Source organism: Penaeus japonicus, unplaced genomic scaffold, assembly GCF_977035675.1.
Source record: "Penaeus japonicus unplaced genomic scaffold, GWHDUDI00000001_assembly GWHDUDI00000004, whole genome shotgun sequence".
Taxonomy (NCBI): Eukaryota; Metazoa; Arthropoda; class Malacostraca; order Decapoda; family Penaeidae; genus Penaeus; species Penaeus japonicus.
Genome location: NW_028234406.1, coordinates 43,626,461 through 43,648,960, shown reverse-complemented (window position 1 = coordinate 43,648,960; position 22,500 = coordinate 43,626,461). Strand labels below are relative to the sequence as shown.

Here is a 22,500-nt window from a genome sequence, read left to right as displayed (position 1 = left end):
AAAAAAAATCACAAGAACAATAAACAAACAAAAAAAATTCCGCCATTGCAAAATAAATTAATAATTACCATAACAAATAAAACAAGGAACATAAGCATACCATATATGAAATAAGCAAGCACTTTATTTGTCGAGTTAAATGTAGTATCACATTTTTGAGAAAAAAAAAAGTTTATATATATACTTTTTTTTTGTTTTTGTTTTTTTCATTCTAAAACACCTTTGATAACAATGAAAGCGACTCCAGTGCAAAAAATGTAGCGAGAAGCAACACTCAGTTAAATTAAATAAGAAAAAAAAAAAACAAATATACATATATAGATCGTTAATTAAAACCCAAGACTTGAAGAGGCGGGATGGAAACCGAAAAAAAGGGAGAGATAATTGAGTTACGAACAAATTACAAAACTCACATTAATGTAGCCAAAAAAAAATAAAAAATAAAAAAAATAAACAAAGCTGTAACACCGATGCTTTGCAAATTCATCGCCTTAATTTTAGAAATTAAATATCTTTTGGGAAAAAAAATATAGCAAAACTATCCAATAGACACAGGTTAGAAACCATGTGCATATATAAATTCATACTGACTTTAAATAAATATCAGTTGAAAAAGAATTTGCGAGTGAAGCTTACTAAAAAACAAACACCAATAACGATAACAGCAGTGATCATAATAATTTAAAATAAAGGAATTATGTGTGCAATAAATAACCACACACGCAAAGTGAGAGAGAGAGAGCGAGGAAGTGCAATAAGGCCAATGGTACAAACACGGTGTATGCTACATGGAATGTGATTTGCAAAATGGAAGATTTTAATTAATATACGTGGGATTGTGCTAAGGAGGTGTAGGTGGGAGTGGGAGTGGGGGAGGGAGGGGGGGGTATAAGGGTTATGGGGTGGGGTGGTGTTTGGGGAGGGGGGGGGAGGGTGTTTATATGGACGTATTTATCCCAGGTCATTTTTTTTGTAGACACAGGATCAATAAATTTGAATTTATTGCCTTGTCTCAAGCTTGGGTCATTTACTTAGTTTCTTTCTTTCATTTTCTTTTCCTTTCTCTGTTCTGCCCTTTGCTGTTGTGAACAATCGATATATCTAGAAGGAAAACGAGGTTAGAGCTCTCCGTTTTTCATTTGTCTTATGGCACCAACAAACACATTATATAATTCGTTTTCCGACTAAGAGTAGAGCGGAAACCTCGAACTCATTCGTTTAAAAAAATGCATATATATATATCATTAACAAAACAATAAAATATAAAATAAATTAATCAACTTGATTTAAAGAAATCATATTCATATCAGTATACCAAACACTTCAAATTCACACATTGTCTTTAATGGGTAAATTCATTTTTAAAAAATGCATCGTTACATTTCGGTTATATTCGTTAAAAAACAGTACTAAAAACAAAAAAAACAAAATACACAACCAAGCACCAAATTTCTTTCTTTTAGATATATAAAACTACAGCTAATTCCTCCCGTCACTGGAAACGAAGAAACAGATGATGAGAAAAGGAGAGAAAAAAAAAATAAAAATAAAAAGTGAGACAAACTTCCATAAAGTCTCCGTTTAAACCTAAAGAAGATAACTTCCTTCATATCTAATTTCTAGATATCTATCCTCCTTTTCCCATCTTCAGTTCCATCATCTCCTCACATAGCTAATCTTGAGTGAACGAGAGGAAATTAAAAAAAAAAGGGGGGAGGAGGGGGTTGGTTAGACCAAAGGCATGAATCGGAAGGTCACAACATGCCTGGGCCGAGCCGTCTGCCCTGGACTTGGCGCGAAAAGCCAGGCCGGAGACAGAGACTCGAAAAAAAAAAAAAAATGACAGGTGTTGTTTATCGTCACGTCTCAAGAGATGTCCCCTAAATCCTGAGACGCAAAGGCAAACTGGACACCTGTTAAGATCTATTTTCTTTCTCTTTTGTTTTTTGTTTTTGCTTTTTTTTGCGTTATCAGTTGAACACTGGTACATGTGATAAAAATATATATTTATAGATATGTTGCATATAATATGTGTGTGTATATCATCCCTTTCGAGTTAAGAAGTTTCCCACTAATAGTACAGAAAGCACAGACTATTGTCTTCGTTCGTTTTGATTGAGAGAAAAAATGCTACAGTCTTACTCTAGATTATAAAAAATAAGTAAAAATGGCATGGGATGTAACAACTTCAAAAGCACTTCGTCGAAATGTCACATACAAGAATATTACAGCTGCTCTGCATATAATCTTCAAGTATACATATATTTTTTTTCTTACTTATTGAAGTAATCACAGCTTAAGCATTTCCTACTATAGAAACACTGGAGAATCAGTCTTAAGGCAGTCAACATCACAGGTTAAATGAGCATTACTGTGCAAAAATAAAAGGAATCATTAAAATCTAACGTGACCTTTTACTTGGGCCACGTAAGGCGGTTTGTCTTCATAGATTAATTTTTTTTTCTTCATAGCAAGCCCGTGGTTTTTTGACAGGGAAGTCTCACGCTCACTCAACTATGGGGAGGTAAAACTTGTGCTCCTTGGGTTTGGGCGGGCTTTCCTTTGGCTTGTAGTTCGAGGCGCGGGTGTCGAGCAGGGAGGCTGGGCAGGGAGTCACAATCTGCCACTCTCCTCGGCGAGTGATGGTGGCATCCCTCCAGGGGTCATACTCGGAGTGGAAGGTGATGGAAGAGGCGTTGCCGCGCCCTCTCGTTACTCTCTGCTCCATGCGGTTGGTGCTCGTGCTACTGGACGACACTCGCCTCTGTTCGCTCTGTTGCTGGTGGTTGGCGGACCACTTGCGGTATTCTTCTTGGCTTCCGCCGGTGATGTGTGAGGAATGGTTGGCGCCGTGAGCAGCGGTGGAGGAGGAGGAGGAAGAGGAGGCGTCCATCTTGGTGCTGCCTCGGAGGTCCAGAGCTTCTGCCTGTCGGAGGGAGGAAGCCATCTCTCGCGTCGTGGCTGAGGACTCTCCCTTGCCGGTTTCGAGCCCCAAGTTGATGTTGCTCTTTGAAGTGGACTTCTTGATGTTTGTAGAGCGTGAGGTTGTTTCCATCTTACTGGACTCCTCACCTAAGGAGAAAGAGGACTGATTATGACGACCGCGACCAGTGGGTGTTGTTGCGGGCGTGGGTGACTTCTCCTTTTTCCCTCTGACGTGGGATGTACTCGACGAAGAAGCTTCAAGCTTGGCTTCAGCAGATGAAATTTTACGTTCTTCAGTGGTGGACTTGACACTGGTGGCCCTGGACTCGGCACGCGTAGCTGATTTTGTTTCTCGGCTCTCTTTGGTGATAACTCTGGTGACTTTACGCCCATCAGCTGTGTAAGACTCAATTGTCCTCACATCTTTATTCGTATTTGAGTCACTCTTTGCAGAGCTCGACTTCTGGACGGAGGATGATTCTTCTGTCTTAGATACTACAGATTCTGATGCTAACTTAGTTGCCATGGATTCTCCCGACTTGAGCACTACAGTGTCACGTCGGATCTTACCACTACTTCCAGCTGCAGTGACTTGTGATTGCTGAACCTCCGCTTTTCCATTGACAACGGCACTCTCTCTCCTGGATCCTGTAAACTCTCCTTCAAGCTTCAGACTGTCTTCATATTTCGTGGGAGAGGCTCTATCTCCCTTGCCCGAGGAGGATCGTCGTCGCCCTTCGAAGTCCCCTTCCATCTTCAGGTTGTCAGGATAGCGCTTCTGAGCCAGCCGTTCACCTGTTCCTGGACTACCTTTGGGCCGACCTGTAAAGTCACCCTCGACCTTGAGGTTATCAGGGTATCTCTTCTGTGGCAGTCTCTCACCAGTACCAGGACTTTCTTTGGGTTTACTCTCGAAGCTTCCATCCAGCTTGAGATTATCCGGGTACCGTTTCTGAGGAAGTCTTTCGCCTGTTCCTGGGCTGTCTCTCAAGCGCCCGTCCATATCCCCTTCCATCTTGAGATTGTCTGGATGCCGCTTCTGAGGAAGACGTTCACCTTTCCCAGGCGACCCTTTTTTCCTGCCTTCGAAGTCACCCTCCATCCTGAGGTTATCATCATATTTGTATGGGGGTGGTCGTTCTCCTACGCCAGGTCCTTCTTTGGGTCTGCCTTCAAAAGGCCCAGTCACACTCAAGTTATCTTTTGGCTTCTTCACATCTGCTCTGTCTCCTTTAATAGGGCTAATGTTCGGAGATTGTGCATAGAACTCTCCTTCCATCTTCAGGTTGTCCTCGTGTTTCTTGATTTGTGCTCTTTCGCCCTTTACTTTGAAAGTTTCGTTTCTCTTCACGCCATCTTTCGTAGGTGTACTTGTCCTCTGGAATCCTTCGAAAGTCCCTTCCATTTTCAGATGATCTTCGTGTTTTCGGACTTCAACTCGTTCTCCCCTGAAGGTTGCAGCACTCTTTCTCCTTCCCTCGAAAGAGCCTTCCATTTTCAGAGAGTCCTCATGCTTCTTTATTTCAGCTCTCTCACCTCGCATAACCGTTGAGGTTTCCTTTGTTATTTCCAGCTTTCCTTCCATTTTCAAGTTATCTTCATGTTTCTTTATCTCTGCACGTTCACCTTTTGTTACAGCAGATTTCCGAGTGGTTCTAAATTCACCCTCTGTCTTCAGATTATCCCTAGGCTTCTTCACGTCTGCCCTTTCACCCCTGCCAGCTGGACCAGATTTCCTTCGTCCTTCAAATGACCCTTCCATTTTCAGTGTATCTTCATGCTTCTTAATGTGTGCTCTTTCTCCCCTTCCGATGCTCTCTTCTTTTGAGAAGGTCATATCACCTTCAAGCTTTAGTGAATCTTCATGCTTCTTGATAGTAGCTCGTTCACCCTTGATTACTGAGGTTTTCTTTTCAATATTCATGTCTCCCTCCATCTTGAGATTGTCCTTGTGTTTCTTAACTTCTGCTCGTTCTCCTCGCAGTACTGCAGACTTTTTCTTTCCCTCGAATTCACCATCAATTTTGAGAGTGTCTTTGTGTTTCTTTATCTCTGCTCTCTCTCCCTTGGTTACCATTTCCTTCTTAGTGATCAACATGTCTCCTTCCATCTTTAGGGTATCCTCATATTTATGAGTTGTGGCTCTTTCTCCTTTAGTAGCATATGTTTTCTTTGTTATTTCTAAATCTCCTTCCATCTTCAGGTTATCTGCATGTCTACTGATCTCTGCCCTCTCTCCTCTTGTAGCAGCCTCTTCGCGAATGAATGTCATGTCACCTTCCATCTTCAGAGAGTCTTCGTGCTTCTTGATGGTAGCTCGCTCTCCTCTCAGTGGACTGTCATCGAGTGGCTTCCCTTCAAAGGTGCCCTCCATCTTAAGGTTGTCTGGATGTTTCTTGACAGGAGCACGCTCTCCTCGTGGCGCTTCTTCTGTAGGCTTTCCTTCGAATTCTCCAGCAGGCTTAAGATGATCAGGATGACGGACAATGGATGCTCGATCTCCCTTGAGCGGTGCCAACTCATGTGGACGTCCTGTAAAATCTCCTTCCATGTGGAGATTATCACTGTGTTTCTTAATTTCAGCTCGAACGCCTTTATGGATTTTATAAGCATCCTTTTGCAATGTCTCCAGGTGGTATTTTCCTTCAATTGTCAGATTGTCCTTATGCTTAACTGCTTGAGAGCGCTCTACCTGATGAAGCTGGTAGTCATCAGTGAAATGTGTTTTTCCAATGAATTCCCCTTCTTGTTTCAAGTTGTCTGTCTGCCTGTATACATCCTGACGCACTCCTTTTACAACAGGATAGTCATAGTGAGTACTTGATTGACCAATCCATTCACCTTCCATGTGAAGATTATCTTCTAGTTTCCTGATATTGGCTCTGTCACCAATGAGAGGCTGTTGGTCTCTTGGTCGTCCCTCGAAATCTCCTTCTGGCCTAAGATTATCAGGATGTTTCTTGACTGGAGCCCTTTCACCTCGAGGAGCATCTCCAGGAGTTGGAGCATAAAAGTCGCCATCCATTCGAAGGTTGTCTGGGTGTTTCTTTACTGGAGCTCTCTCAGCAAATGGAGCATCTTCACGAGGCTTTCCTTCGAAGTCTCCAACCATTCTGAGATTGTCAGGATGTTTCTTAACTGGAGCCCTTTCACCTCGAGGAGCATCTCCAGGAGTTGGAGCATAGAAATCTCCATCCATTCGAAGATTGTCTGGGTGTTTCTTGACTGGAGCTCTCTCAGCAAATGGTGCATCTTCACGAGGCTTTCCTTCGAAGTCTCCAACCATTCTGAGATTGTCAGGATGTTTCTTAACTGGAGCCCTTTCACCTCGAGGGGCATCCCCAGGAGTTGGAGCATAGAAGTCTCCATCCATTCGAAGATTGTCTGGGTGTTTCTTGACTGGAGCTCTCTCAGCAAATGGAGCATCTTCACGAGGCTTTCCTTCGAAGTCTCCAACCATCCTGAGATTGTCAGGATGTTTCTTGATTGGAGCCCTTTCACCACGAGGAACATCTTCTGGAGTTGGAGCATAAAACTGACCATCCATTCTAAGATTATCTTGGTGTTTCTTCACAGATGCTCTCTCACCAATCTTAACTTCTTCATATTCTTTGCCAATAAATTCTCCCACCATGTGGAGATTGTCTTCTCTGCGTATTATTTCAGCTCTTTCACCACGTGTAAAGACGTGCTCTTCTTCCTTTCCTTGGAATTTTCCAGTCATGTGAAGGTTATCTGGATGACGTTTAACAGGTGCCCTTTCACCTTTTGGTGCATCTTCTGGAGCTGGAGCATAGAAGTCACCATCCATTCTGAGATTGTCAGGATGTCTCCTCACTGGAGCTCTCTCTCCCACTGTGACTTGTTCAAATTCTTTGCCAATAAATTCTCCCTCCATACGCAGATTATCTTCTCGGCGAACAACATCAACCCTCTCTCCTCGCTTGAAAGTGAATTCTTCTTCTTTCCCAATAAAGTCTCCAGTCATGTGCAGGTTATCTGGATGACGCTTCACAGGGGCTCTTTCACCTCGAGGAGCATCTCCAGGGGTTGGAGCATAGAAGTCTCCATCCATTCGAAGGTTGTCTGGGTGTTTCTTGACTGGCGCTCTCTCAGCAAATGGAGCATCTTCACGAGGCTTTCCTTCGAAGTCTCCAACCATTTGGAGCATAAAAGTCGTGTTTCTTGACTGGCGCTCTCTCAGCAAATGGAGCATCTTCACGAGGCTTTCCTTCGAAGTCTCCAACCATTCTGAGATTGTCAGGGTGTTTCTTGATTGGAGCTCTTTCACCTCGAGGAGCATCTCCAGGAGTTGGAGCATAAAAGTCGCCATCCATTCGAAGATTATCAGGATGTTTCTTCACTGGCGCTCTCTCAGCAAATGGAGCATCTTCACGAGGCTTTCCTTCGAAGTCTCCAACCATTCTGAGATTGTCAGGATGTTTCTTGATTGGAGCTCTTTCACCTCGAGGAGCATCTCCAGGAGTTGGAGCATAAAAGTCACCATCCATTCGAAGATTATCAGGATGTTTCTTGACTGGAGCTCTCTCAGCAAATGGAGCATCTTCACGAGGCTTTCCTTCGAAGTCTCCAACCATTCTAAGATTGTCAGGATGTTTCTTGATTGGAGCCCTTTCACCTCTAGGAGCATCCCCATGAGTTGGAGCATAGAAATCACCATCCATACGGAGATTGTCTGGGTGTTTCTTGATTGGGGCTCTCTCAGCAAATGGAGCATCTTCACGCGGCTTTCCTTCAAAGTCTCCAACCATTCTGAGATTGTCAGGATGTTTCTTAACTGGAGCCCTTTCACCTCGTGGGGCACCCTCAGGGGTAGGTGCATAGAAGTCTCCATCCATTCGAAGGTTGTCAGGATGTTTCTTGACTGGAGCTCTCTCAGCATAAGGAGCATCTTCACGAGGCTTCCCTTCAAAGTCACCAACCATCCTGAGATTGTCAGGATGTTTCTTGATTGGTGCCCTCTCTCCACGAGGAGCATCTCCTGGAGTTGGAGCATAGAAATCTCCATCCATTCGAAGGTTGTCAGGATGTTTCTTGACTGGAGCTCTCTCAGCATAAGGAGCATCTTCACGAGGCCTTCCTTCGAAGTCTCCAACCATTCTGAGATTGTCAGGATGTTTCTTGATTGGAGCCCTTTCTCCAACTGTGACTTGTTCATACTCCTTGCCAATAAACTCTCCCTCCATGCGGAGATTATCCTCACGTCGGACAACTTCCACCCTCTCTCCTCGCTTGATAGTGTATTCTTCTTCCTTTCCAATAAAGTCTCCAGTCATACGCAGATTATCTGGATGCCTTTTCACTGGAGCTCTTTCACCACGAGGAGCATCTTCAGGAGTTGGAGCATAGAAGTCGCCATCCATGTGAAGGTTGTCGGGGTGTTTCTTGACTGGAGCTCTCTCAGCATAAGGAGCATCTTCACGTGGCTTTCCTTCAAAGTCACCAACCATCCTAAGATTGTCAGGATGTTTCTTGATTGGAGCCCTCTCTCCACGAGGAGCATCTCCAGGAGTTGGAGCATAGAAGTCTCCATCCATTCGAAGGTTGTCTGGGTGTTTCTTGACTGGAGCTCTCTCAGCATAAGGAGCATCTTCACGAGGCCTCCCTTCGAAGTCTCCAACCATTCTGAGATTGTCTGGATGTTTCTTGACTGGAGCCCTTTCACCTCGTGGGGCACCCTCAGGTGTAGGTGCATAGAAGTCTCCATCCATTCGAAGGTTGTCAGGATGTTTCTTGATTGGAGCTCTCTCAGCATAAGGAGCATCTTCACGAGGCTTCCCTTCAAAGTCACCAACCATCCTGAGATTGTCAGGATGTTTCTTGATTGGTGCTCTTTCTCCACGAGGAGCATCTCCGGGGGTCGGAGCATAGAAATCTCCATCCATTCTGAGATTGTCAGGATGTTTCTTGACTGGAGCTCTCTCAGCATAGGGGGCATCTTCACGAGGCTTCCCTTCAAAGTCTCCAACCATTCTGAGATTGTCAGGATGTTTCTTGATTGGTGCTCTTTCTCCGACTGTGACTTGTTCATACTCCTTGCCAATGAACTCTCCCTCCATGCGGAGATTGTCCTCACGGCGGATTATATCTACTCTCTCTCCTCGTCTGATTGTGTACTCCTCTTCCTTTCCAATAAAGTCTCCAGTCATATGTAAGTTATCTGGATGACGTTTAACAGGTGCTCTCTCACCACGAGGAGCATCTTCAGGTGTGGGAGCATAGAAGTCTCCATCCATTCGGAGGTTGTCAGGATGTTTCTTGACTGGAGCTCTCTCTGCATAAGGAGCATCTTCACGAGGTCTTCCTTCAAAGTCTCCAACCATCTTAAGATTGTCAGGATGTTTCTTAACTGGAGCCCTTTCACCTCGAGGAGCATCTTCTGGGGTAGGAGCATAGAACTGTCCATCCATTCGAAGATTGTCTGGGTGTTTTTTAACAGGAGCTCTCTCAGCATAAGGAGCATCTTCACGAGGCTTTCCTTCGAAGTCTCCAACCATCTTAAGATTGTCAGGATGTTTCTTAACTGGAGCCCTTTCACCTCGTGGGGCACCCTCAGGGGTAGGAGCATAGAAGTCTCCATCCATTCGAAGGTTGTCTGGGTGTTTCTTGACTGGAGCTCTCTCAGCAAATGGTGCATCTTCACGAGGCTTTCCTTCGAAGTCTCCAATCATTCTGAGATTGTCAGGATGTTTCTTAATTGGAGCTCTTTCTCCACGAGGAGCATCACCAGGGGTGGGAGCATAGAAGTCTCCATCCATTCGAAGGTTGTCCGGGTGTTTCTTGACTGGAGCTCTCTCAGCATAAGGAGCATCTTCACGAGGCTTCCCTTCGAAGTCTCCAACCATCTTAAGATTATCAGGATGTTTTTTAACTGGAGCCCTTTCACCTCGAGGAGCACCTTCTGGGGTAGGAGCATAGAAATCCCCATCCATTCGAAGATTGTCTGGGTGTTTCTTGATTGGCGCTCTCTCGGCATAAGGAGCATCTTCACGAGGCTTACCTTCGAAGTCTCCAGCCATCTTCAGATTGTCAGGATGTTTCTTGATTGGTGCCCTCTCTCCACGAGGAGCATCTCCTGGAGTTGGAGCATAGAAATCTCCATCCATTCGAAGGTTGTCAGGATGTTTCTTGACTGGAGCTCTCTCAGCATAAGGAGCATCTTCACGAGGCTTACCTTCGAAGTCTCCAACCATTCTGAGATTGTCAGGATGTTTCTTGATTGGAGCTCTTTCTCCACGAGGAGCATCTCCGGGAGTCGGAGCATAGAAGTCTCCATCCATTCGAAGATTATCTGGATGTTTCTTGACTGGAGCTCTCTCAGCAAATGGAGCATCTTCTCGAGGCTTTCCTTCGAAGTCTCCAACCATCTTAAGATTATCAGGATGTTTCTTAACTGGAGCTCTTTCACCTCGTGGGGCATCTTCAGGGGTAGGAGCATAGAAGTCTCCATCCATTCGAAGATTGTCTGGGTGTTTCTTGATTGGAGCTCTCTCAGCATAAGGAGCATCTTCACGAGGCTTACCTTCGAAGTCTCCAGCCATCTTCAGATTGTCAGGATGTTTCTTGATTGGAGCTCTTTCTCCTCGAGGAGCATCTCCGGGAGTCGGAGCATAGAAATCTCCATCCATTCGAAGATTATCAGGGTGTTTCTTGACTGGAGCTCTCTCAGCATATGGGGCATCTTCTCGAGGCTTTCCTTCGAAGTCTCCAACCATTCTGAGATTGTCAGGATGTTTCTTAACTGGAGCCCTTTCCCCTCGAGGAGCATCTTCTGGGGTAGGAGCATAAAAGTCTCCATCCATTCGAAGATTGTCTGGGTGTTTCTTGACTGGGGCTCTCTCAGCAAATGGAGCATCTTCACGAGGCTTACCTTCGAAGTCTCCAGCCATCTTAAGGTTATCAGGATGTTTCTTGACTGGAGCTCTTTCACCTCGAGGAGCATCTTGAGGAGTTGGAGCATAGAAGTCTCCATCCATCCGAAGGTTGTCGGGATGTCTCTTAACTGGAGCTCTCTCAGCATAAGGAGCATCCTCACGAGGCTTTCCTTCAAAGTCTCCAACCATCTTAAGGTTGTCAGGGTGTTTCTTGACTGGAGCTCTTTCTCCTACTGTCACTTGTTCATATTCTTTTCCAATAAACTCTCCCTCCATACGAAGATTGTCCTCTCGTCGAATGACTTCCACTCTCTCTCCTCGCTTGATGGTGTACTCTTCTTCTTTGCCGATGAAATCTCCAGTCATGCGTAGGTTATCTGGATGACGCTTTACAGGTGCTCTCTCACCACGAGGAGCATCTTCAGGAGTAGGAGCATAGAAGTCTCCATCCATGCGGAGATTGTCAGGATGTTTCTTGACTGGAGCTCTCTCAGCATATGGAGCATCTTCACGAGGCTTACCTTCAAAATCTCCAACCATCTTGAGATTGTCAGGGTGCTTCTTAATTGGAGCCCTTTCTCCAACTGTAACCTGTTCATATTCCTTTCCAATAAATTCTCCCTCCATACGAAGATTGTCCTCTCGTCGAATGACTTCCACTCTCTCTCCTCGCTTAATAGTATACTCTTCTTCTTTACCAATGAAATCTCCAGTCATATGAAGATTATCAGGGTGTCGCTTTACAGGTGCTCTTTCACCACGAGGAGCATCTCCTGGAGTTGGAGCATAGAAGTCTCCATCCATTCGAAGGTTGTCAGGATGTTTCTTGACTGGAGCTCTCTCAGCATATGGAGCATCTTCACGAGGCTTTCCTTCGAAGTCTCCAACCATCTTGAGATTGTCAGGATGTTTCTTGATTGGAGCCCTTTCGCCTCGAGGAGCATCTCCAGGAGTTGGAGCATAGAAATCTCCATCCATACGGAGATTGTCTGGGTGTTTCTTGACTGGAGCTCTCTCAGCATAAGGAGCATCTTCACGAGGCTTTCCTTCGAAGTCTCCAACCATCTTTAGATTGTCAGGATGTTTCTTAACTGGAGCCCTTTCACCTCGAGGAGCATCTTCTGGGGTAGGAGCATAGAACTGTCCATCCATTCGAAGATTGTCTGGATGTTTCTTGACTGGAGCTCTCTCAGCATAAGGAGCATCTTCACGAGGCTTACCTTGGAAGTCTCCAGCCATCTTTAGATTGTCAGGATGTTTCTTAATTGGAGCCCTTTCGCCTCGAGGAGCATCTCCAGGGGTTGGAGCATAGAAATCTCCATCCATACGGAGATTGTCTGGGTGTTTCTTGACCGGAGCTCTCTCAGCAAATGGAGCATCTTCACGAGGCTTACCTTCGAAGTCTCCAACCATCTTGAGATTGTCAGGATGTTTCTTGATTGGAGCCCTTTCGCCTCGAGGAGCATCTCCAGGGGTTGGAGCATAGAAATCTCCATCCATTCGAAGGTTGTCAGGGTGTTTCTTGACTGGAGCTCTCTCAGCATAAGGAGCATCTTCACGAGGCTTTCCTTCGAAGTCTCCAGCCATCTTGAGATTGTCTGGATGTTTCTTAATTGGAGCCCTTTCGCCTCGAGGAGCATCTCCAGGAGTTGGAGCATAGAAATCTCCATCCATACGGAGATTGTCTGGGTGTTTCTTGACTGGAGCTCTCTCAGCAAATGGAGCATCTTCACGAGGCTTTCCTTCGAAGTCACCGACCATCTTTAGATTGTCAGGATGTCTCTTAACTGGAGCCCTTTCACCTCGAGGAGCATCTTCTGGGGTAGGAGCATAGAACTGTCCATCCATTCGAAGATTGTCTGGGTGTTTCTTGACTGGAGCTCTCTCAGCATAAGGAGCATCTTCACGAGGCTTACCTTGGAAGTCTCCAGCCATCTTGAGATTATCAGGATGTTTCTTAATTGGAGCCCTTTCGCCTCGAGGAGCATCTCCAGGAGTTGGAGCATAGAAATCTCCATCCATACGGAGATTGTCTGGGTGTTTCTTGACTGGAGCTCTCTCAGCAAATGGAGCATCTTCACGAGGCTTACCTTCGAAGTCTCCAACCATCTTCAGATTGTCAGGATGTTTCTTAACTGGAGCCCTCTCCCCTCGAGGAGCATCTTCTGGGGTAGGAGCATAGAACTGTCCATCCATTCGAAGATTGTCTGGATGTTTCTTGACTGGAGCTCTCTCAGCATAAGGAGCATCTTCGCGAGGCTTACCTTCGAAGTCCCCAGCCATCTTTAGATTGTCAGGATGTTTCTTAATTGGAGCCCTTTCGCCTCGAGGAGCATCTCCAGGAGTTGGAGCGTAGAAATCTCCATCCATACGGAGATTGTCTGGGTGTTTCTTGACTGGAGCTCTCTCAGCATAAGGAGCATCTTCACGAGGCTTTCCTTCGAAGTCTCCAACCATCTTTAGATTGTCAGGATGTTTCTTAACTGGAGCCCTTTCACCCCGAGGAGCATCTTCTGGAGTAGGAGCATAGAACTGTCCATCCATTCGAAGATTGTCTGGATGTTTCTTGACTGGAGCTCTCTCAGCATAAGGAGCATCTTCACGAGGCTTACCTTGGAAGTCTCCAGCCATCTTTAGATTGTCAGGATGTTTCTTAATTGGAGCCCTTTCGCCTCGAGGAGCATCTCCAGGAGTTGGAGCGTAGAAATCTCCATCCATACGGAGATTGTCTGGGTGTTTCTTGACTGGAGCTCTCTCAGCATAAGGAGCATCTTCACGAGGCTTACCTTCAAAGTCTCCAACCATCTTCAGATTGTCAGGATGCTTCTTGACTGGAGCCCTCTCTCCAATTGTCACCTGCTCATATTCTTTGCCAATAAACTCTCCCTCCATGCGGAGATTGTCCTCGCGGCGAACAACTTCCACTCTCTCTCCTCGCTTGATAGTGTATTCTTCTTCCTTTCCAATAAAGTCTCCAGTCATGCGTAGATTATCTGGATGCCTTTTCACTGGAGCTCTTTCACCACGAGGAGCATCTTCAGGAGTTGGAGCATAGAAGTCGCCATCCATGTGAAGATTGTCGGGGTGTTTCTTGACTGGAGCTCTCTCAGCATAAGGAGCATCTTTACGAGGCTTTCCTTCGAAGTCTCCAACCATCTTGAGATTGTCAGGATGTTTCTTGATTGGAGCCCTTTCTCCAACTGTGACTTGTTCATACTCCTTGCCAATAAACTCTCCCTCCATGCGGAGATTATCCTCACGTCGGACAACTTCCACTCTCTCTCCTCGCTTGATAGTGTATTCTTCTTCTTTCCCAATGAAATCTCCAGTCATCCGTAGGTTATCTGGATGACGTTTCACTGGGGCTCTCTCACCACGAGGGGCATCTTCTGGAGATGGTGCATAGAAGTCTCCATCCATTCGAAGATTGTCAGGATGTTTCTTGACTGGAGCTCTCTCAGCATATGGAGCATCTTCACGAGGCTTTCCTTCAAAGTCTCCAACCATCTTGAGATTGTCAGGATGTTTCTTGACTGGAGCCCTTTCTCCAATTGTCACCTGTTCATATTCTTTTCCAATAAACTCTCCCTCCATGCGGAGATTGTCCTCTCGTCGAACAATTTCAACTCTCTCTCCTCGCTTGGTGACATATTCCTCTTCCTTGCCAATGAAATCTCCAGTCATGCGTAAATTATCTGGATGACGTTTCACTGGCGCTCTCTCACCACGAGGTGCATCGCCAGGAGTTGGAGCATAGAAGTCTCCATCCATTCGAAGGTTGTCTGGGTGCTTCTTTACTGGAGCTCTCTCAGCATATGGAGCATCTTCACGAGGCTTCCCTTGGAAGTCTCCACCTAGTTTGAGGTTGTCAGGATGTTTCTTTACAGGAGCTCTTTCTCCACGTGGAGCATCTTCAGGACTAGGAGCATAGAAGTCTCCATCCATACGAAGATTGTCTGGATGCCTCTTGACCGGAGCTCTCTCAGCGTATGGAGCATCTTCACGAGGCTTTCCTTGGAAATCTCCACCTAGTTTGAGGTTATCAGGATGTTTCTTTACAGGAGCTCTTTCTCCACGTGGAGCATCTTCAGGACTAGGAGCATAGAAGTCTCCATCCATACGAAGATTGTCTGGATGCCTCTTGACCGGAGCTCTCTCAGCGTATGGAGCATCTTCACGAGGCTTTCCTTGGAAGTCTCCACCTAGTTTGAGGTTGTCAGGATGTTTCTTTACAGGAGCTCTTTCTCCTCTTGGAGCATCTCCAGGACTAGGAGCATAGAAGTCTCCATCCATACGAAGATTGTCTGGATGTCTTCTTACTGCTGCTCTCTCTCCTATGGTGACTTCTTCATATTCCTTTCCTATGAATTCTCCTTCCATTCGCAAGTTATCTTCACGCCGTACAACCTCCACCCTTTCTCCTCGTACACTTCTGTAATCCTCTTCCTTTCCTTGGAAGTCTCCAGTCATTCTCAGGTTGTCAGGGTGCCGTTTAACAGGGGCTCTCTCCCCTCTCGGAGCTTCACCTGGTTTCGGAGCTTGGAAGTCTCCTTCCATCCGCAGATTGTCTGGGTGTCTTTTTACTGGCGCTCTTTCTCCGAATGTTACTTCTTCATATTCCTTGCCAATAAAGTCTCCCTGCATGCGGAGATTATCTTCATGTCTGACAACTTTGCTTCTCTCTCCCTTGAACTGCTGATATTCAGTCTCTTTTCCTGTGAAGCTTCCCTCCATCCTGAGATTATCTTCATGCCTCGTAATTTCAACCCTTTCACCCTTGAAGGATACCTGTTCCTTCCTCTCCATATTGAAGTCTCCTTCCATGTGCAATTGATCTGCATGTCGAATGACTTTGGCTCTCTCCCCTCGAAGTGGAGCTTCATCGTGAGGCTTCCCTTCAAAGTCTCCTTGAAGTTTTAGGTTGTCAGGATGCTTCTTGATTGGAGCTCTCTCCCCCTTTACTGGGCTCTTGCTCCTCTCCCTCATTGTGTGTGTGCCCTCCATCCTCAGGTTATCTTCATGCTTCTTTATAGCTGCCCTGTCTCCTTGAGGTGCCGGTTGCTTTGGTTTTCCTTCAAAATCTCCTTCTACCTTCAAGTTATCAGGATGTTTCTTTGTTTTGGCCCTTTCACCCTTTGTTGGACTTCGACCTCTGGGTTTGGGTTCAAAGTCTCCTTCGATTTTCAGATTGTCAGGATGCCTTTTGATCGCTGCTCGCTCACCCCTAGGAGCATCTTCTGGTGACTTCCCGAGAAAATCTCCCTCGACCTTAAGGTTGTCAGGATGCTTCTTAGGAGATACTCGCTCTCCCTTTGTTGGACTTCTGCTTCGTTCCATGCCTTCGAAGGTCCCTTCCATTTTCAAGTTATCAGGATGACGCTTGATCATAGACCGTTCACCCTTGACAGGACTTCGGCTTCGTGAACGTCCTGTAAATTCACCTTCCATCCTGAGGTTGTCAGGATACCTTTGGATGGCTTCTCTATGACCAACAGGAGCTCCTTCTTCTGGGCGACCTTCAAAATCACCAGACAACTTTAGGTTGTCTGGATATCTTTTTATTGGAGCCTTTTCACCTATTGGTACTCCATCCTGAGGCTTTCCTTCAAAATCACCTTCAAGCTTCAAATTGTCAGGATGCTTTTTCATCGGCGCCCTCTCTCCTAGAGGGGCACCATCTGGTGACTTTCCTTCAAAGTTTCCTTCTAATTTAAGGTTGTCAGGATGTCGCTTGGTTGGCGCTCTTTCCCCCTTCAGTGGCGAAGTATCCTTGGTAAGTCCTTCCATCACGCCTTCCATTCTGAGGTTGTCTTCGTGCCTGATGACCTGGCTCCTCTCGGACTGCTGATAGGTCTGGTATTCCTCACTGGACCTGTTCATGTACATTTCTCCCTCCAGCTTAGTCCACGTCTTCTTCCTCTGTAACTTGGGTCTTTCGCCCTCTCTCTCGATGTATTCGCTTTGGGAGGACGTTCTCATCGTTTCCATATCACCCTCGAGCCTGATGTTGTCCTGGTGCACAACGCGCTCGGTGTGGGAGACGGATTCGTGCTTTTGGAAAGACTCTTTGCTGGAAGTGACACTGGTGAACTCCCCGTCGACTTTCAGAGAATCTTGGTAGCGCTTTATATCGGCTCGATCTCCCTGGACAACTGTGTATTGGTTTTTACTTGTGCTGACACCTGTGGAAGGGAATGTGTGTGGAATTAGAGAAAGAACGTTACTGAAAGCTAATATGCGTGTGTGTGTGTGTGTGTGTGTGTGTGTGTGTGTGTGTGTGTGTGTGTGTGTGTGTGTGTGTGTGTGTGTGTGTGCGCGCAAACATGTAAGGATAGAGATATATGACTATGTAAGCAAATATGTAACTGCTAAACCAAAAATAACATAGCCAAGACGTCATATAATTTTAAAATGACATTAAGAACTAATAAAAAGGTGAGTCAATGATTTCGAAAAAAGCAAGAATTTCATATAATAAGTTGAAAAGATTTTGATAAAGATTTTGAAAAAGGTGTGTCATCAATTTTGATACTCGTCTCATAATCAAAATTATACTGTTCATAATTAAAAAGACTGAAGCCTATCTGAAAACAGTGACAAACACCCACCCTCGAAATCGCCAGACGGAGCTAGGTTGTCCTGTGGTCTCTTGACGGCAGCGCGGTCGCCAATGCCCGGTGAAGTTTTGTCCGGGGCGGTGAAGTCTCCTTCTGGTCTTAAGTTATCCGAGGGTCTCCTGACGTCTGCTCGGTCTCCCTTGCCCGGGGACGTCTTCTCCTTCCCGGTGAAATCTCCTTCGGTTCTTAGGTTATCTGTGGGCCTCCTGACGTCTGCTCGGTCTCCCTTGCCTGGGGACGTCTTCTCCTTCCCGGTGAAATCTCCTTCGGTTCTCAAGTTATCTGTGGGCCTCCTGACGTCTGCTCGATCTCCCTTGCCCGGGGAAGTCTTCTCGGGAGCACTGAAGTCACCTTGGGGTCTTAGATTGTCTGTGGGTCTCTTAACGTCTGCTCGATCTCCCTTACCAGGAGAGGTTTTCTCGGGGTAGTAGAGGTCGCCTTGTAGTTTGAGATTGTCTGCTCTTCTTCCTGATGGCAGAGCCTGGCCTGATACGGTCATGTATTCTACTTTCTCTGTGCTTTTTCCTGTTGAAAGCAGAAGAGGTTAAGATGGGATTTATACATTTGTTTCTCGAAAATGATAATAATGATGATGATGATGATCGATGACTTTGTTTTTTTTTTAACGGATTCAATTGAACACGTAAATCATACAAATAAAAAACATTATCAGAACATTGATGAAAAAAAAAAAAAAAATCTTTCCCACATTCAAAACTGAATTCTCCAAGGATTCTGACTGAGATAGAAAAAAAAACGTAAATAAAACAAAACAAAAAACAACAGCACATCCTACAAATCAAGACACAAAGACCAAAACTCGACACAGAACAAAAACAAAGAGACTCCACTCCCTTACCAAAGTAGTCTCCCTGTCCTAATTGCAGACTGGAAACGTCTTGGCGATTTCTGGTCACTGTCCCGTCCACAACGTGCTGACCGGCTGTGACGCGTGACTCTGGGGAACGAGTGAGCGGGTGAATCGGTTGGGTGGGTGGGTGGGATTGTGGGTGGGTGGGTGGATGGATGAGTGGGTGGATGGATGGATGAGTGGGTCGATGGTTGAGTGGGTGGGTGGATGGGTGGGTGGATGGATGGATGAGTGGGTCGATGGATGAGTGGGTCGATGGATGAGTGGGTGGGTGGATGGGTGGTTGGTTGGATGGGTGGGTGGGATTGTGGGTGGGTGGGTGGGTGGATGGATGGATGGATGGATGGATGAACAAATAAATGAATGAGTGGGTGGGTGGAATGAATATTTAGATGGATGGATAGATAGAGGGGTTGGTGGATGGATATGTGGATAAATGAATCGGTAGGGAGGGAGGGAGGGAGGAAACGAGGAAGGTAGGGAGAAAGGGAGGGAAGGAGGAAGGGAAGGAGAAAGGGAGGGAGAGAGAAAAGTAAGAAGGGAGTAAGAGAGGAAGGGAAAGAGGAAATTAGGTAGGCATGTAGGTAGATATATAGAAGGATGGATAGGTAGGTAACCAAGTAAATAAATGGATGGATAGTTAGCTGGATCGATGGTTGGATAGGTAGTTAGGTTGGTGGGAAGACACACGGATTGATAAATAGATAGCAAGATTGATGAATAGATATATTGATTTATAGATGGACGAATATACAGAATGACTGAAATAGGACTGATTCATAGAAAAAGAAGAAGATGAATTCACAAATATATACACAGAACGTATACGTAAGATGTCTAGCACACAACATCCACATAGCATTATGCTTACAATTCATCTTTCAGGTTGAATACACGCAAAGTTAAACACTTGTATATCTACCCACTCACACAGGCAAACGAACCAACATATTACATAATAAAGATAGGTAATACTAGCGCTTACACAGATACACACACACACACACACACACACACACACACACACACACACACACACACAAAATAGCGATGATAAACAATACCAAGTCAGGCAACGATACAAACAGTCACACGCACATACAATATGTAGTTAAGCAGGTAATGCAAGCAGGTGATGAGTAAGAACACCGTGATCTGTCCTCGTGGGTTCCCTTCCCCGTGCGGTGTCGCCACTCGCCCACCTGGACACAAGCGTGTTACCTGAGCTAATCTGCTGGCTGGCCGTCGTCGCTTCCCGCCTGGATGTCTCCTTGCTCTGGGACACCTGGAGACTCTGGGAGACGTTCTGTTCGCTCGAGGAGATGTACTGTTTCTTGGAGGAGAATTCTTGACTGGAGGAGGAGATCTGTTGGCTCGATTGCGACACCTGTTCGCTGGACGACATCTGGTGGCTGGTCGATGACGTCTGAGCCACCATTTCGCTGGTCGACGACATTTTCTGGCTCATGGAGGACATCTGTTGGCTCATCGAAGACGTCTCCTGGCTCGAGAGGGATACCTGTTGTTGCTGTTCCTTGGAGGCAAGTCTTTCCGAGACGCTCAGGTCCTTTCCGCGCTGGTGCTCTATCGAAGCGACCTGGCTCTCGCGCCCCTGCTGCTTCTGCTGCTCGATCATCTGCTGCTCCGTCAACTGCTGACTCTCCACGGACGACATCTGCTGTCGACTCTCGCTCTGCTTCGTCATCTTCACTTCCTGCGACACGCTCTTCTTCTGCTGCGACATGCTCCTGCTCTCCGAGGATTCCTTCCTGCTGCTGCTGCTGCTGCTTCGGTAGTCGCGCGAGCTCTGACCCGAGACGCTGAAGCTCTCCTCCGTACTCGACACCTTCTTCGAGGACGAGGACGAAGAGGAGCGCTGTTCCTTGACCATCGAGGAGGAAGAAGAGGAGGACACGTGCGAGGAAGAGATGGACTTCGAGACATGGGACGAGGACGAGGCTGCCATCGAGGACGACTTCGACTCGGCATTTTTCGAGACACTGAGCGAGGCCGAGTCAGTGGCTGCTCGGCGGGTGGAGGACGAACGAAAACGGGGAACAAAGAAAACGGGAAAAAATAAAAATTAAGGAAATTAACACAAATGAAAATTAAGGAAATGAACACAAATGATAATTAAGGAAATTAACACAAATAATAATCAATGAAATTAACAAAATTAACACAAATAATGATTAAGGAAATCAACACAAACAATAATTAAGGAAATTAACACAAATAAGGATTAAGGAAATTATGGATATATAAATTAAATAAAAGGATAGAGAGAGAATGATTAAAAAGCTCTATAAACAAACCGAATATTTCACAGAAAATTATCATGAAAGAAAAAGCGAAATTTATAATCAAATTAAAACAGGTAAATGATGAAAAAAAAAATCAACAAATAAAACAATATAAGTGTAAAATGTCAAAGAGAAAGAAAAAAGAAGAAAGTAATGGAAAAAGAAAGATTAATAAAATAAAATAATAAATGATAATAAAATAAATAAAATAAATCTTCACGATCTTCCTCTTTCTCGTTTGTTTGTTTCTTTTTCTTTTTTCTTTATTTTTTTAATCATTTTTTCCGTCTTTCTTGTTTTCTTCTTCTTTCTTCTTTCGGTCTTTACTTGTTTTTCTTTTATTTTCCTCACTATTTTCTATCTTCATTACTTCCCCCCCTCGCCCCCCCCCCGTCCCCCCGCCCTGTTCAAACTGCAGGTGTTAAGATTAATTCATTTATTGATTCCATTTTAAGAGTCACACACGTATGTGCTTCTCCCTCATACACCGAAACATACACACACGCACACACAGATATGCACACTTACATACTTACACACACACACACACACGCACACGCACACACAGACATGCACACTTACATACTCACACACACACACACACGTACACACAGATATGCACAGTTATATACTTACACACACTCATACACGCACACATAGATATACACACTTACATACTCACACACACACACACACGCACACACAGGCATGCACACTTTAATACTTACACACACATACACACTTAAACACATCTATCCACTCCCCCCCTCCCCCACCAACCCACATTCACTCACACAACCCTTCCACCCCCTTTCCTATTCCCCCCCCTCCCCTTTCACTAACACTCATAAACCCCCATCCCTTCTCTCTATACTTACCCCTCCTCCCCCCCCCTCCCTCACTCATAACTCACTCATAACTCCCTCCACTTTTTCCCTCGTCCCTTCCCCCCCCCCCTTCCTCTTCCCTCCCTCCACACAACATTCCATTCTCCCTTCCTTAGTCCCAACTCCACCCCATTCATTAATTTATCCCCCTCTTCCCTCGCCCCCATCCCATCCACGACCCCTCTCTCCCCCTCCTCCTATTCCCCCATTCACAAATACCCCTCCCTACTCTCCCTCCCTCCCTCCCCACTCATAACACCCTCCCCCCACAAATGCACACAACTAACTCCTCCCTCCCTCTCCCAACCCACAACCCCTTCCCCTTCCTCTCTCTCTCTCCAGCCACAACCCCTCCCCTTTCCCCTTCCTCTCCCTCTCTCCAGCCACAACCCCTCCCCCTTCCCCTCCCTTTCCCCATCCACAACCCCTCCCCCTCCCCCTCCCTATCCACAACCAAAACCCCTCTCTCTCCTCCCTCTCCCCACCCACAACCTCTCCCCCTCTCTCTCCTCCCTCTCCCCACCCACAACCCCTCCCCCTCCCTCTCCCTCTTCCCACTCACAACCCCTCCCTCTCCCTTCCCCCTCCCCCTCTCTCTCCTCCCTCTCCCTCTTCCCACCCACAACCACAACCCCTCCCCCTCCCTCTCCCCTCCCCTCCCCCTTCCCCTCCCTCTCCCCACCCACAACCCCTCCCCCTCCACCTCCCTCTCCCCACCCACACCCCCCCCCCCCCCCCTCTCCCCACCTACCCCCCCCCCCGCAACCCCACTTCAAAACACATACCACCCGAGTTTAATGCCTTTTCCCCAACATAGCCCCAATGCACAATGTAACTTCATATTTAATTCCAGGGCCAGGGAGCCGAGTAATGGAGTTTATATCAAGCGGATTCTCAAGGCCAAATTCTTCCATCTGGAGTGTATTATAAATCTTGACCGGTGAACTTTCATTATCTATTTTTTATCTTGAATTAGTTAGAAAGATTTTTTTTTTTTTTTGG

At 46.0% G+C, this 22,500-nt stretch overlaps 1 protein-coding gene across 1 annotated transcript in view; it reads right to left on the bottom strand.

Annotated features, from left to right (window-relative positions):
• Window positions 1-108: 108 nt before the first annotated feature.
• Window positions 109-22,500, bottom strand: part of LOC122268011 (uncharacterized) — a gene marked incomplete in the record, with an annotated part of 149,704 nt that continues 127,312 nt past the window's right edge. Inside the window, 5 exon segments of the mRNA XM_086536570.1 lie at window positions 109-7,088; window positions 7,090-17,002; window positions 17,429-17,962; window positions 18,297-18,395; window positions 19,530-20,330. Coding sequence (XP_086392696.1) covers window positions 2,507-7,088; window positions 7,090-17,002; window positions 17,429-17,962; window positions 18,297-18,395; window positions 19,530-20,330 — 15,929 coding nt within the window.